Here is a 12,733-nt window from a genome sequence, read left to right as displayed (position 1 = left end):
CACCCCATGTTCATAGCAGCACTATTTACAACAGCCAAGACATAGAAACAACCTAAATGTCCATCGACAGATCACTGGATAAAGAAAATGAATATATGTATGTTCATGTATGACTGAAGCATTATGCTGTACACCAGAAACTGACACAATATTGTAAACTGACTATACTTCAATAAAAAATATATAACATACCTAAAAAAAAAAGAAAGAAAGAAACCTGGAAACCTTTACAGAAGTGAAAGGTTTAGAAAAAAAAATAAGATTTTATTCATGATAAGCAAAGGATAAGAATCATCAAATGAAACCAAAGTCATTTCACAGATATTTTATCAAGAAACCCACCAGTGCAGTGAAAGCCCAAAGAACCAGCAATAAGCTATCTACGACACATTTTTACTTTTATGAAAACAAGTAATCAAGCTGCTGCTAAAAATACATTCCTTCAAGAGAAGGAAGTTCGAAGATTCATCACAGGGTCAGAACAGGTTCAACTCAGTTCCCCAGCCTCTGTAACAACTCATGTCCAGAATCATCCCAAAGAAGAGCACGTTTAAAGCGTGCTCTGTGTGGGTGCTGCTCCTGGGCCTGCAGTCTGTTTCTTTGGAAACTGGTACTCTACCGACAGAAGAGTGAGCCGTCAGCCATCTGAGTCCTCTGTTCCCTGGTCTCTGTCTATACAGTATTTTCTGAACAATCAGCAACATATTAAAGAAAAAAGAGTAACCTAAGGGCAAAGGAGAAAAACTGCAGCCATATATATGCTCTTAAAGATGCATTGTAAGCTAAGTATCAACAGTTAATACATAGTTCAAACCCGTTCTATCTATCTTGACTCTTGTTTATCCCACATCAAATACAAGCATGTAATCTTTTAATTGATTCTTAGCTCTAAATTCCCAACTGAAATCACTTCCAATAAATTGTTGGTGGTCAAGAGGTGAATGCAAAATTTAAATGTAAACATTTTTTTTCAGCGAGAAATTACTTTTATAACTGCTTGAGCATTATCAAAGTACAATTTAAAAATCTCTCTGTAATCTTCTAAATTGAACAGATAATCCTTTTTCAAGGCACAACTTCAAAGGTGGCAAAACCACCACAGATGCAGCATATGGGACCACACTCTGAAGGGCGCTAGGAAATTCAGATGGAAGCTGCTGCTGTGGCCAGGGGGAAATGGACACGGGCCGGGCCAGCGGCCCCTGCCTGCCCGTTCACTCTTGCTTACAGGGCTGCGGGAAGGCGTGGAGGGGTCTTCCAGGGTTGCCACCTGGGGAGCCCAGTGCAGCAATTTATCAACCTGCAAGGAAGCGCTTCAGTATTTCAGCACCCGATGCAGCCGCACCAGTGCAAACCGGCCGAACACCAGCTCCGCTAGTGGCTTTCTGTAAATGCAGCTTGATACAAACAGCAGATTATGGGCACACTGCTTTACATTAGTTTATTATAAAAGAAAAGCAATTCCCAGAGACACAGTACACAACACTCTAATTCTTAAACGCTTCTGCCTTTTTTTTTTTCAAACTCTTCTGAGACTAAACACCCTTCACAACCCCCCAGTGTGCTCAGGCCACATGACAACCCAATTCCTTGGCTCCCACCCTCTAAAGTGGCTGAGCCCTTTGAGAAAAACGCAAATAGCTGCTAACTCATTTTAAATAAATAGTGGATGAACTGTTTCTGCCCCTCAGCTTAAATCCCACATATCTTACGCTCAGCTCAGCTCTTCCTGTTATCACCTGACACCTGGAAAGTATGGTAGAATATTCACCGATTTGTTAATCCTAGGAGTGCTACTTGTCATCCAGATGAGTCAAAATAAATAGTCAGAATATCTTCTAAGAAGTCCACGACGGCCCTTTTGGCTGTGTCCCCAGCCGGTGCCTGGACGTTGCTTATGTGGTCCAGGGCTGTTCTGACCACCTGGTCTCTTTCCTGCTGGCTGTGGGGTGCTCCACTGTCATCTCTCTCTGTTCCTGATTTTAAAAACTGCAGGATATAGGACTGGACCATGTCCCCATTCAGTTCAAGGGTTTCTTTGATGCAGGACAGGTCTGAGGCACTGGCCAAGCTCAAGAGGTGAATCAGCGCCTGGCAGATTTGGGTCCGTAGGCTGGCACAGTACTTGAATTCCAAGAAGTCTGTGGTGTCTTCGCTCTTCTGTAAGGCAGTGACCAGTGCGTTCCAGATGTGAGCGTACTGGTCAGTAGACCCATAGCGCTCTCGCTCACTTGGGATGGAAAGGGCAGCAGCAGATCTGATGCGCACTTTGAAGTTCTTGCATGACGTCACAACCGAAGTCAGGGCACTGTAGGCCTGGGAGGTCCATGGGGCCAGTCCTAGAAAGGATCCACGGTCATTAAAACAAACGAACGTTTAAAAATAAGTGGGGCAAGAGGAAGAGGGGCAGAAGGAAGCACCCACACTAGCATTCAAGTTAGTCATCTATTACGTCTTCTCTAATTGTCACAATCATCCTGTAAGATCAGGGTGGTGAGTGACTGACTGCAAGATCCTAGGTAAGTGGCCAAGTACTGACTCCCAGAGCTCCCTCTTTGCCTAAATGAGCTGCCACGTGCTCAGGGACTTTGGTGACTTGGAAAGAGGCTTTCTCTCTGGGAAGATGCTGGTCTGAGGCTGTAAGGCTTGGTGGGAGGAACATGGGCTGAATTGCAGCCCCACCTGTCCTCTCAGTTAGGTGCTTCCGAGCAGCGTGCAAGGGCACAACTGTATGCTCAGCCCTGCTCATGCCGGCAAAAAAATAGTTCATCACCCAGATTAGCATCTAGACCCTGCTCCGGACAAGGCAAGTCACGCTTGTTATTGCAAAGAAAAAGAAAATACTGTCGAGGCAGTGACTAGGGAACAGGGCACTCAAATAAACTGAAGGCTCAATTTTCTAATTTTGAGAAGATGATGCCTAGATTTCTGTCTTCTCTCCCTTCTTATTGGACCCAGGAAATTAGCCGGCTTTATTTATCCCTCATCAGAGCTACCATTTCCCACTCAATTTTGGGAGTTCTTATTCCTCAGGATGGGCATCAGAGTAGAATGCAGCTTCCCGAGCTCTCTTAGCCCTTCCCGACTTCTCTGCTGCCCTGGACAGGCAGCACTCAGTTCAATGAGCTCCAACCACAAAGGTCACTCTATCTCTATGATTCCCGGCTGACTGGTCCGCCTGGGTGCTCTTGGCAACAGAGCGGAGCGGAGCCAGCTTTCCCTAACTTGATGCTTGCTCTGCTGGTCCAGCATGGTTTCACCTCTCCAGTAACACACCCTTATGTTTCCAATCTTGTCACAGGGACAAATGTATAAGGCAAATGCTGGCAATTAAGCTGAATGGGATCTGGAGGCTGGGGATTCCAACAGCTAAGCAGCTATCAGCCACTGATGACCTGTCAAGGTGCACGGCGTGTCATCACTCAGGCAGACCCCTCCTTAGCTGCAGCACTCCACTTCAGCACCGAGCGCTCACATGGGATTTCCAATTTATACCCTCTTTCTCCCATGCCAGTTGTCCCCTTCACTTTTTCCTGATTGTTAAGACAATATATACTCATTGTAGAAAATTCAGAAAATGAAAAGCAGAAAAAAATCCTACCCATCATCCAATCTATAGGAGACCACTGTTGATAAATAGGCTAATTTTCTTTCAGTTTTCTTTCTATACATTTATGGAGATTGTACTGTAGGAACAATTTTTTCATATCCTGTTATAATTTGCTTAACATCAGAAGTATTTTCTCAGATTATCAAAAACTTCTTGTAAACATAATTTTAAATGGCCACAATGTATCCCTTTGAATATAATATACCATGATTTATCTCACCATTCCTCTAAACTGAGGTGTTCAGTATGTTTCCATTTTTTAAAATACTATGATAAATAATATTGTGAACATCTTCAGTAACAACGTAGCCTGGAGTGTACTGTCCAAAGAGACCCTCCACCAGAGAGAAGGGCCCTCCCTTCTTACCTAAGGGAAGAGCAGGATTTTTAAATACATTTCCCATTGCATAACAAGCATTCCATCGGACTTTCATAGCAGCCTCAATTAGAACAGTAGAAATTAGGGCCTGGATAGCCTCCTCGATGATTTCAGCAAATCTGGGTTTTTCTATGTGAGATGGTTGTAGAAAATGAAGCAAATTTCCAAGGGCTCGGACTGCATTGCTTTTTACCTAGAATAAAATGTAAAAGCATTAGAAATCTGTTTTGCTAAAGAGATGTGTCAGAAAGTATAATTTCTGCTTAAACAAACCCAGGAGGCCCAAGGCATCTTAAAGCAAGAGAGCTAATGAAAAATGCAGCCCATAAAGGTGCAAGTTCTTAGAACTCAGCAAGGTCTTGTGTGGTTCACATTCTGAGCCATCAGAGAGGTGAAGTTCTATAGAGCTCCTTGCCCTGATTTTTTAAATGTTAGATTAGACTTCAGAGAGGTCAGTCTTCTTGTTTTGCAAAGAAGGTGTGTAAGGCCCAGGGGCAATAGGACAGTGCTGGTTCACAGCAAGAATTGGAGAAGGTCGGTTTCATTAATTTCGGCCCAATACTTTCCTGCTAGACTAGTCTCAACCTTAGCAGCATACCAGAACCACCTGGGGAGCTTTCTTTTTTGAAAACCAATTCTCAGGCCCTAACCCCAGAAATGCTGATTGAATTAGTCTGAGGTAGGGCTTTCCAGGTCTTCAGAACCACCTACCTACATCAAGCACTTGGTATGCGTTAGGTTCTGTGCTAGGTGCTATAACGAAAGGCATCTTGGAGTCCAGTGAGGTGTATGTAACAACTTCCATGTTACAGATGAGGAAACTCACCTTCAGAGAAGTTAAATAACGCACCAAAGGTCACTCAGCTACTGAAGGGCAAGCCAGGATTTGCACCATGTTTGCCTCACCCCAAAGCCCAGCTCTACACTTTTTAAACTTAACAGTGTAACAGGGAATATTCAAAGCCAAGCTACTCATCTTCTGACTTGTCAATTCTACTTAAAAGATTTTTGGAAAAAAACCAGCCAAGTGGACACATCATGGAGTAGTCCTACAAATGGCACTGAAACTTTTTCCGAGATGGGAAAAGGAATGGTACAAGTGTGGAGTGTACACTATACCCCTGAGTACACACTCAATCTCCCTTGAACAGGGATGAACTTGGTGGAATGAAACTATAATACTATTTTATCTAACTGAGAAATACTAGCTTTTGCTGTCAGTCTACCTTGTCTTTATCCTTGGATGCCTCTATAGCTGATCTCAACATCTTCAAGAGCAGGAGGCCAGAGAACTCGTCCTGGAAACTTGGGTCTGGTGTTTCCCTGTTCCACCCAAAGCAGACAAAACATATTAAAAGGTAAAACCCAATTAAATATATACATACACAAATATATTCACTCAGTGTAACTATAAAAACTTTAGGAAAACAGCTCCATAAGTCTGTTTAGATTTTACCAAGAATTTTAAGAGTTTATACATTTTGACCCAGGAGGTCCACATCTAGGGATGTAACCAAAAAGAGTATCTCATAATAGAGATTTCATGTACCAAATGTTCAACGTATATAAAAGCCGAAAACAACACAATGTTCAATTATAGGGGAATGGTTAAATAACCACCACAGTGATGACAGTAATAATAAATAACAATTTATAAAGAGTCAGCAGAAGTCAGGAGAATGCTAATACATGTTATATGTTCGAGTTAAGTGACAAAAAACAAGACACTGGTGTATGAGTAAGAGCAGTTGCCTCTGGGGAGGGAAGCGATGGGAGTAAGGTAGGAGAGAGGCTTTACACTGCATACCCCTTTATACTGTTTGAATTTTTTAACCTGTGACTACATTACTTTAAAAAAATACAAATACAATATTTAAAATGTAGGATACCCATTACTAAGGTTTGGGTTTTTTACCTTTATATTTTCCACATTTTCTATAATGTGGATATATTACTTACATTAGTATACAGTATTTTTTGTATCTATGTATTAAAACTAGCTTACTAATCTTATTACTTGAAGGAATATAAAACAAAATGAAGCAGGAAGACTGATAACACAATATAGGGGAATTACTGCTAATTCTTTTATGGTAGGGATCAAAGATATGCGCTTGGACCTTAGCCTCGGAGGTCACCCAGGGGAACTGAGCTGAATCACCTACATGTTGACAATCAGAGTGTCTGTCAGGTTGCCTAGGGACCAGGCTGCTTTTGCCCGGACATTAAGAGATTTGTCTTGAAGTGACATCAATATTGCATTTGCTGTGTCTGCAACAAATATGACATCCTGCAAGAGAAACAAAACAAAACACTATAGTTGCTTCAGGAGTTCACAATGCTATCTTGAAAATTCTCAAATTTATTTTCAGATAAAGCTAGTAAGTCTTTACCACAAATTTCTATTTGGAAATCAAAATTCATTTACTCAGTCAATTTACTGTTCTTCTTATATATTACACTTTGGATACCCATCAAAGCCCCAGGGGAATCTCCAGTGATTCTGGTATGTGTCATGCACACTTGAGGAGCCTACAGATTTTGCTCTTCTGAAGTCTGTGCTTGGCTTATTTCCACCCCAGGAAGAGATGCTGACAATGAAACACATTTCCGAAACACATCCTGTTCACTCACACACTTCTCAGTGAGATAAGAGTAGAGGAGAAATTTATTTCCTTCTTAGTAAAAACTACATCAGTTTTCTAAATTATTACTATTGTATGGTAACGTCCCATTTCATTTGCTTCAATTATCCATTAATTTGAACATTTATTGGCCTAGGGTCCTGGGCAGTGTGCAAAATAATGAAAAATAAATGAACTGTAGGCATTCCCGTATTTATTAGCAACTCAGGAAACCAGATTACAAAGCAATTTATCTTCCTTTACTGCCCAACTCAGGAGCTCTATATCAACCAAAAAGAGTAACAAAATGGACCACAAAGAGGCTCAGCCGAGCTGCGTGTGCCTGCTCTGACCTGTCGGAGACACGGGAAAAGCACGTAGACCCCAAGGGCCCGCGAGGTCGCCGCTTTCACTAAACGGTTCGCGCTGTCGTTCAGCCCCAGCAGCATCGTGATGCACAGGATCTGCCTGTCGCCCTGCAAGGGGAAAGGGTGGCCAGGAAAAAGCGCAAATGAAATAACTGAGCCAATGCCTTCAACGAGTGACCGTGACACATCTGTCTCTGAGTCCACATTCAGGAGTTGAATACAACTGAGATCTTGAGGCTAACTTGGCAGAGAACAGAGGTTCAACTCAGATCCAGTTGTCAATTGAGTACCCACTAGCCTCAGGGGACATGCAGCACCGTGGTTACGTTGACCCCTTACCATTAGGTGAATTGGGTCATTTATTCTACTTTATTCAAGCTGCCTTCTTTATAAAAGCTAACTTATAGAAATAAGAACAGATGTAAATGCCACTAAGGACTAAAGAAAAGCAGCAGTTTGAATACTGTGTGTGTTGGGCACCAAGCTAAGTATTTCCACATGCCTCATGCTACTGTTCACATCATTTCCAGTTTATAGGTGACAAAATTAATTTTTAGAGAAGTTAAGATAACCAGAGCTAGAAAGTAGAACAACTAGAATTTAAACCAGGTCTTTCTAACTTTGAGATGTGAAATCTTTCTGAAATCTGACTTTACAGCCTCTGCTCGCTCCTACCGCCTGCCTTCTAAGCACAGGGAGGGAAAACTCTGCTGAGACATGAAGGTTTTAGTGCTGTTCCCCACTGCCTCACCCCACGCTCAAGGAGAACAAGCACCTTTTCTTCGATGATGTTCAATACTGGTTCAAAGTGAAACAACCAAAATCAAACTCAAGCTCTGATGCTCAGGGTCACCAATTAAAGACGAGAAAACACCCCTCAGGTTACCGGCAGACTGCTGAAGGCTTCCGGCAAGATGGAAGACAGGGCATCACAGGCGCTCGCCTGCAGAGTCGGGTGCTCTGAGTTCTGCAGGGCTCTGGGTAGAGGGCCGTTGAGCATCATAGTCCAGAACATCACCACCTGGAACAGGGGCAAGGTTACCACTGCAGCCCAAGAGACAACAGTGAACCAGCTGGACACTAAGACTGCCACAAGTGACCACAGTCATGAAGGGTTTCTCCTGGAAGCAGCAGCTTACTGTGAACGCTTCTACTGGTTCTTCTTCCACAGCCATGAAAAGAACTTTAGAAAACAACTAACTGAATCCTTCCACTTCATTCACTGGGAAACTACATACCGTCCGCTACAGTTGCAGCAAGAGTGATGGCAGCAATGGGGAGGGAGACGAGGATGAGGATGAGGACACAACAACAGTGGCGGTGGCAGCAGTGAGTGTTTTTCAGAGAACTTCCAGTCCCTGTGGCCTTGTCCAGTTTCTCTGGGCCATGGCTCCTCGTCAGGAAAACAGGGCAAAGACAACCGTCCGGCAGTGTGTGTGACAATAAAATGGAGACTGTGTGTGAAGCGCCTAGCGCGGTGCCTGGTGCAGCGGAGATTCTTAACTGAGCACAGGCGCTGCTTTAGGCACTCTGAAGAATTATCTCCCTCCACAGCCCCTCAAGGCAGGCGTCCGCAGAGTACCTTTAACGGTTTCCTTCTCAACCTTTATAAAAACCCTGGGAGTTCAAGTCCACGTACAAATCCCTCTGTGGTTTTGGTGTCTCCATTTCCTGCCCCACGGATTTAGCCCTGAGTTTTGTTGAGGGTTCCACACACCAGTTCATTCGCCCCCACAATCTGAGCTCCCGGACACCCAGCCTGGGCCCTCCCAGCCCCAAACCAGAAGAATGTGGCCGTGTGTGGCCGCCAGCCTCCCGATGGCCCACAATGATTCTCACCCCCTAATGTTTTGGAGGCCGCCCTCCCACTGACTAGGGCTGACCTGTGTAACTAACAGGCTGTGGTGGGAACGACAGTGTGGAACTTCCGAAGCTGGGTTATAAAACTCCTGCAGCTCTGTCCTGCACCCCCAATTCTTGATTCATTTGCTGTCGGGGAGGCCAGCTGCCGTGTCAAGAGAACACTCAAGCAGCCCTCCGGAGAGGGCCTCGTGGGGCGGCACTAAGCGAGGCCGGCTGCCGGCAGCCAGCACGAACTTGCAAGGTACGTGAGTGAGCTGTCCTGGAAGGAGATCCTCTAACCCCCGACAAGTTCGGCTGACTGCAGCCCCAGCCAGCATCCTGACTGCAGCCTCATGAGACCTGAGCCTCAATTCTCGCTCTCAATTTCTAGCCACAGAAACTGTATGAGAGGATGAATGCAGGATATGGTTCTAAGCTGCTAAGTATTTAGGATAATCTATCACTCAACAATAGTTAAGTCATACAGAAAGTATATCCCTTTTTTACATATGAAACAACACCTAAGTGTGAACAGTTAAGAGTCTTGTTCAAAGTCACTTGGGGCAAGGGGAGAAGTTTGGATTAAACCCAGGTCTGTCTGATAGCAAAGCTCAACTCATCCCCCTCCAAATGGTGACATTTCAGCTTCAGTGGCAGTCAGAGGAAGGGACTAGGGCTGGAGAATCTTAATTCATTGCAAAGATGACGGAAATTGTGAAGGGAAAAAGAACAGGCAGGATGGGGAGGGCAGAGGGAGAAAACAGCACTAACGTTGAGTTGATTTTGCTTCTGGCACTAAGTAGAAGCCTTCTTTGGTGGACTCACGTGCTCCTCCTCCAAAGACTGACTGACACAGTGTAGGGGCACCAAAAACAACCTAAGACCACAGAACTGGATGGGAATAATGGGGGAGGGGCCCAGCAGTGAGGGAGTCAAGGGGAGTAAGATTCACTGAGCAGCTACTATTTACCAGCATCTTCACATCTCATTCAATCTTCCCATAGTCCTGTGAGTTACGGATTTTCATTCCTCTTTACAAGGAAACTATGCTCACAATTACATATTAAGTGTTTAGTTCCATGCCTTCTGATTCCAAACACTTTTCTCTTCCCACCACTCCAGTCTGCCTCTTGGGCATACTGAGAAACCAAACTAGGTTTTGTGCAAAAACAAAATAAAACAAAACAAAACAAAAAAACCTCTTTTTTTCCATTACTGGTTGTGTGTTACACATAATCCTACCACATATTGAATTGCAAGTAAACTGAAATGCACATGAAACCTATCCATCCTAGATTATAAACCATAATTTTGGACACTGGAAGAAACCATACTCTCTACTCCACTTTATCATTGAGCCTCAAAATAAAACTGACTGAAGCACGAAGAACAAAGAAATCCATGAACTGACACTTACCAAGCTGACTGGCACTCTCTGATCAGGTGCTTTGGTGGAATCTGGTTTATACTGCTGTATTAAGCCTGTACCCAGTTCTTCCAAAAGCTGCCAAGATAAAAGAAATAGATTACCAGAGATAAGTATTAGAACTATGGAGGTAAAAAACCACTTCAGTCGGAGATCACTTCAAATCAAGGGGAAGAATAATTTCCAACTAATTTGCTTTCTTTTGTCAGTAACTCCTATCACAGAGGCATTCTTTCCAGGAGCAAAATCACCAGCTACATATTGCTCATTTATTACCAAATCAATTCTTTGGGTTCATAAGTAGAGCTGAAAATAGAAGAATGTATCACTTCCCTACCTGAAATCTCTCAAAGAAACTTGGAATTGATGGACATGTAGCAGAGGGAAGAACATAAAAGAAAGAGAATAAAGCATATGGCTTTTAATGAAAATGACCTTGGCTCCATGAAGCTGGACGGATGGATCTGCCTCCCCCATGCACTTGCAAATCACCTCTCCGAGCTCCATCAAGTAGACTTGAGTCATTGAAAAGTAGCCCCTTGCCAGATGAGCCAATACCTGCAAAGAAAACAGGGGATTAACCCTCAGGATAGCAATATCCAGAAAAGTAGTTCAATACTTCAGAAATCACTCACATTCAACAAGGAGCTGAAATCAGATGTTGAACGAAATGAAGAACAATCATAATCTTTATTTTATGATGAAAATCAATTAAGTATGTCATATGATTTTATGTGCTGCTTTATTATTTTTTTGAAAGTTTTTTTTTTAACATTTTTTGCACTTTTTTTGGTTGTTGTTTGGGGGCAGGTAATTAGGTTGGTTTGTTTGTTTATTTTAATGGAAGAACTAGGGATTGAACCTAGGACCTCGTGCACGCTAAGCATGCACTCTATCACTGAGTTACACCTTACCCTCTGATTTTAAGTGCTTTATAATTTACAAAATGTGTTTCATTAAAATTATCACTTAAGCTTAAGAAAAATTTTTTGAGGAAGGTATTAACTGAATATGTCAGCTAAAAAACCTAAGACTGAAAAAGTTAGAGGTTAAAGAGGGCAAAGAACATGTTTAATATTAGCCAGATAATTAGCAGCAGACCAGCAGACCCCAGAACCAAACCTGTGTCTTAGCTCATATTTGAGTACAGAAAAAACAAATACGTTATTAGAGTGATTTTCTCCCCTTAAAGAAGCAAGTATTTTGTTGTCTCTAAACATCTATAAGACCAAAGAGAAGTTTATAGAAAATTACTTATATACTTTCAGATGCAGAAATCAAGGATTAACTCTACCATTCCTTTCAGAATTGTTATGTAATCTATTACACCCACTTGCCATATAATGCCCGCGGTGACTAAAATGCCTTGCAACAAAAAAGGATGAATCTGACATTTTACAACCAAGCTTCTCCACCTATCCCCCAAAACAAAGCAACAAACAAAGCATTCACACCTAAAATGCAACTCCCACTAAAACCAATGTAAACACTTGGCTTGGTTTTATATTACTTTCACAGACTCGCTCCTCATGAGGTAATCACCCCATGAAGAATGATTACTTCCATTTCAGAGATGAGGAAATGAAACCTCCTACCTGTAAGGCCTCCAGGCGCATGGGGAACGGTTCATAGGTGCTTCCTCCTGCGGAGCCAGCATCACTACCTGAGCAGGAATCCTCCTTGGGCAGAACAACAATGGAAATGCAAAGTCGAATGAGCCAGCAGGGTTCTGAAGACGTCTTAGGTGAGCTAACCGACGCTTCTTCCAGAAAGGGTCCAGAAGGGGCTTTTTTCCACCAGTCAGGAGGACTGAGGCGAGGAGTTGCTGAATTGCTATTGCTGAGTCCAGAAGAACAGGGCTGTTGTAAAAGCAGCTGGACTTCAGGTAAAGGCGCGTGAGTGGACACTATGGCTCCCAAGAGAGTGAGACTTGACACACGAACGTTAACATCTATCAAAGGAGACAGTAAGAACCTATCACCACAGGAACAGTTACCATAAGGATCATGATTAAGAATTATGGCGTCCTTGTTTCACCTGAATCAAATTAAACCTCTAGCCCTAACTTCCAGTTTGTAGGAAACACATGGGACAGAAGTATAAGTTAAATAACCCTATAAAGAAAAATCCAACAAATCGAGAATGTGAGACATACTATGAGACAACTGACTTAGACCCTTCCAAAATCAACAGGATGAAAGGAAAAAAAAAAAGGGTGGCAGGCTGTTCTAGAGTCAAAAAGGCTAAAGTGAGAAGTCAGGACAAGATGGCACAGTAGGAAGATGCTGGCCTCGCCTAGCCCCACAGACACAAAAATTAAGACTATATATAGAGCAACTCTCTCTGAGAATGACTTGAAGACTAGCAGAGAAGATTTTCCACAACTAAGGATAAACAAAAGCCACGCTGAGACAAGCAGGAGGGTGGAGACACAGTCTGGCCTACACCTCCAGGGCTGCGAAGCACTGGCAGGAGCGATGTCAC

General features: G+C 43.1%; 1 protein-coding gene across 1 annotated transcript in view; it reads right to left on the bottom strand.

Annotated features, from left to right (window-relative positions):
• Nucleotides 1-236: 236 nt before the first annotated feature.
• Nucleotides 237-12,733, bottom strand: part of HEATR6 (HEAT repeat containing 6) — a 35,909-nt gene continuing 23,412 nt past the window's right edge. The window contains exons 12-20 of the mRNA XM_010949174.3: nt 11,845-12,200; nt 10,685-10,807; nt 10,241-10,327; nt 7,868-8,002; nt 6,967-7,089; nt 6,155-6,279; nt 5,216-5,312; nt 3,978-4,182; nt 237-2,339 (exon numbers count right to left, since the gene is read on the bottom strand). Coding sequence (XP_010947476.2) covers nt 1,801-2,339; nt 3,978-4,182; nt 5,216-5,312; nt 6,155-6,279; nt 6,967-7,089; nt 7,868-8,002; nt 10,241-10,327; nt 10,685-10,807; nt 11,845-12,200 — 1,790 coding nt within the window. The 3' untranslated portion in view covers nt 237-1,800. The remainder of the gene's footprint in view (nt 2,340-3,977; nt 4,183-5,215; nt 5,313-6,154; nt 6,280-6,966; nt 7,090-7,867; nt 8,003-10,240; nt 10,328-10,684; nt 10,808-11,844; nt 12,201-12,733) is intronic.

The sequence above is a fragment of the Camelus bactrianus genome, chromosome 16, assembly GCF_048773025.1.
Source record: "Camelus bactrianus isolate YW-2024 breed Bactrian camel chromosome 16, ASM4877302v1, whole genome shotgun sequence".
Lineage (NCBI taxonomy): Eukaryota > Metazoa > Chordata > Mammalia > Artiodactyla > Camelidae > Camelus > Camelus bactrianus.
This window is presented reverse-complemented; position numbering and strand designations above follow the sequence as displayed.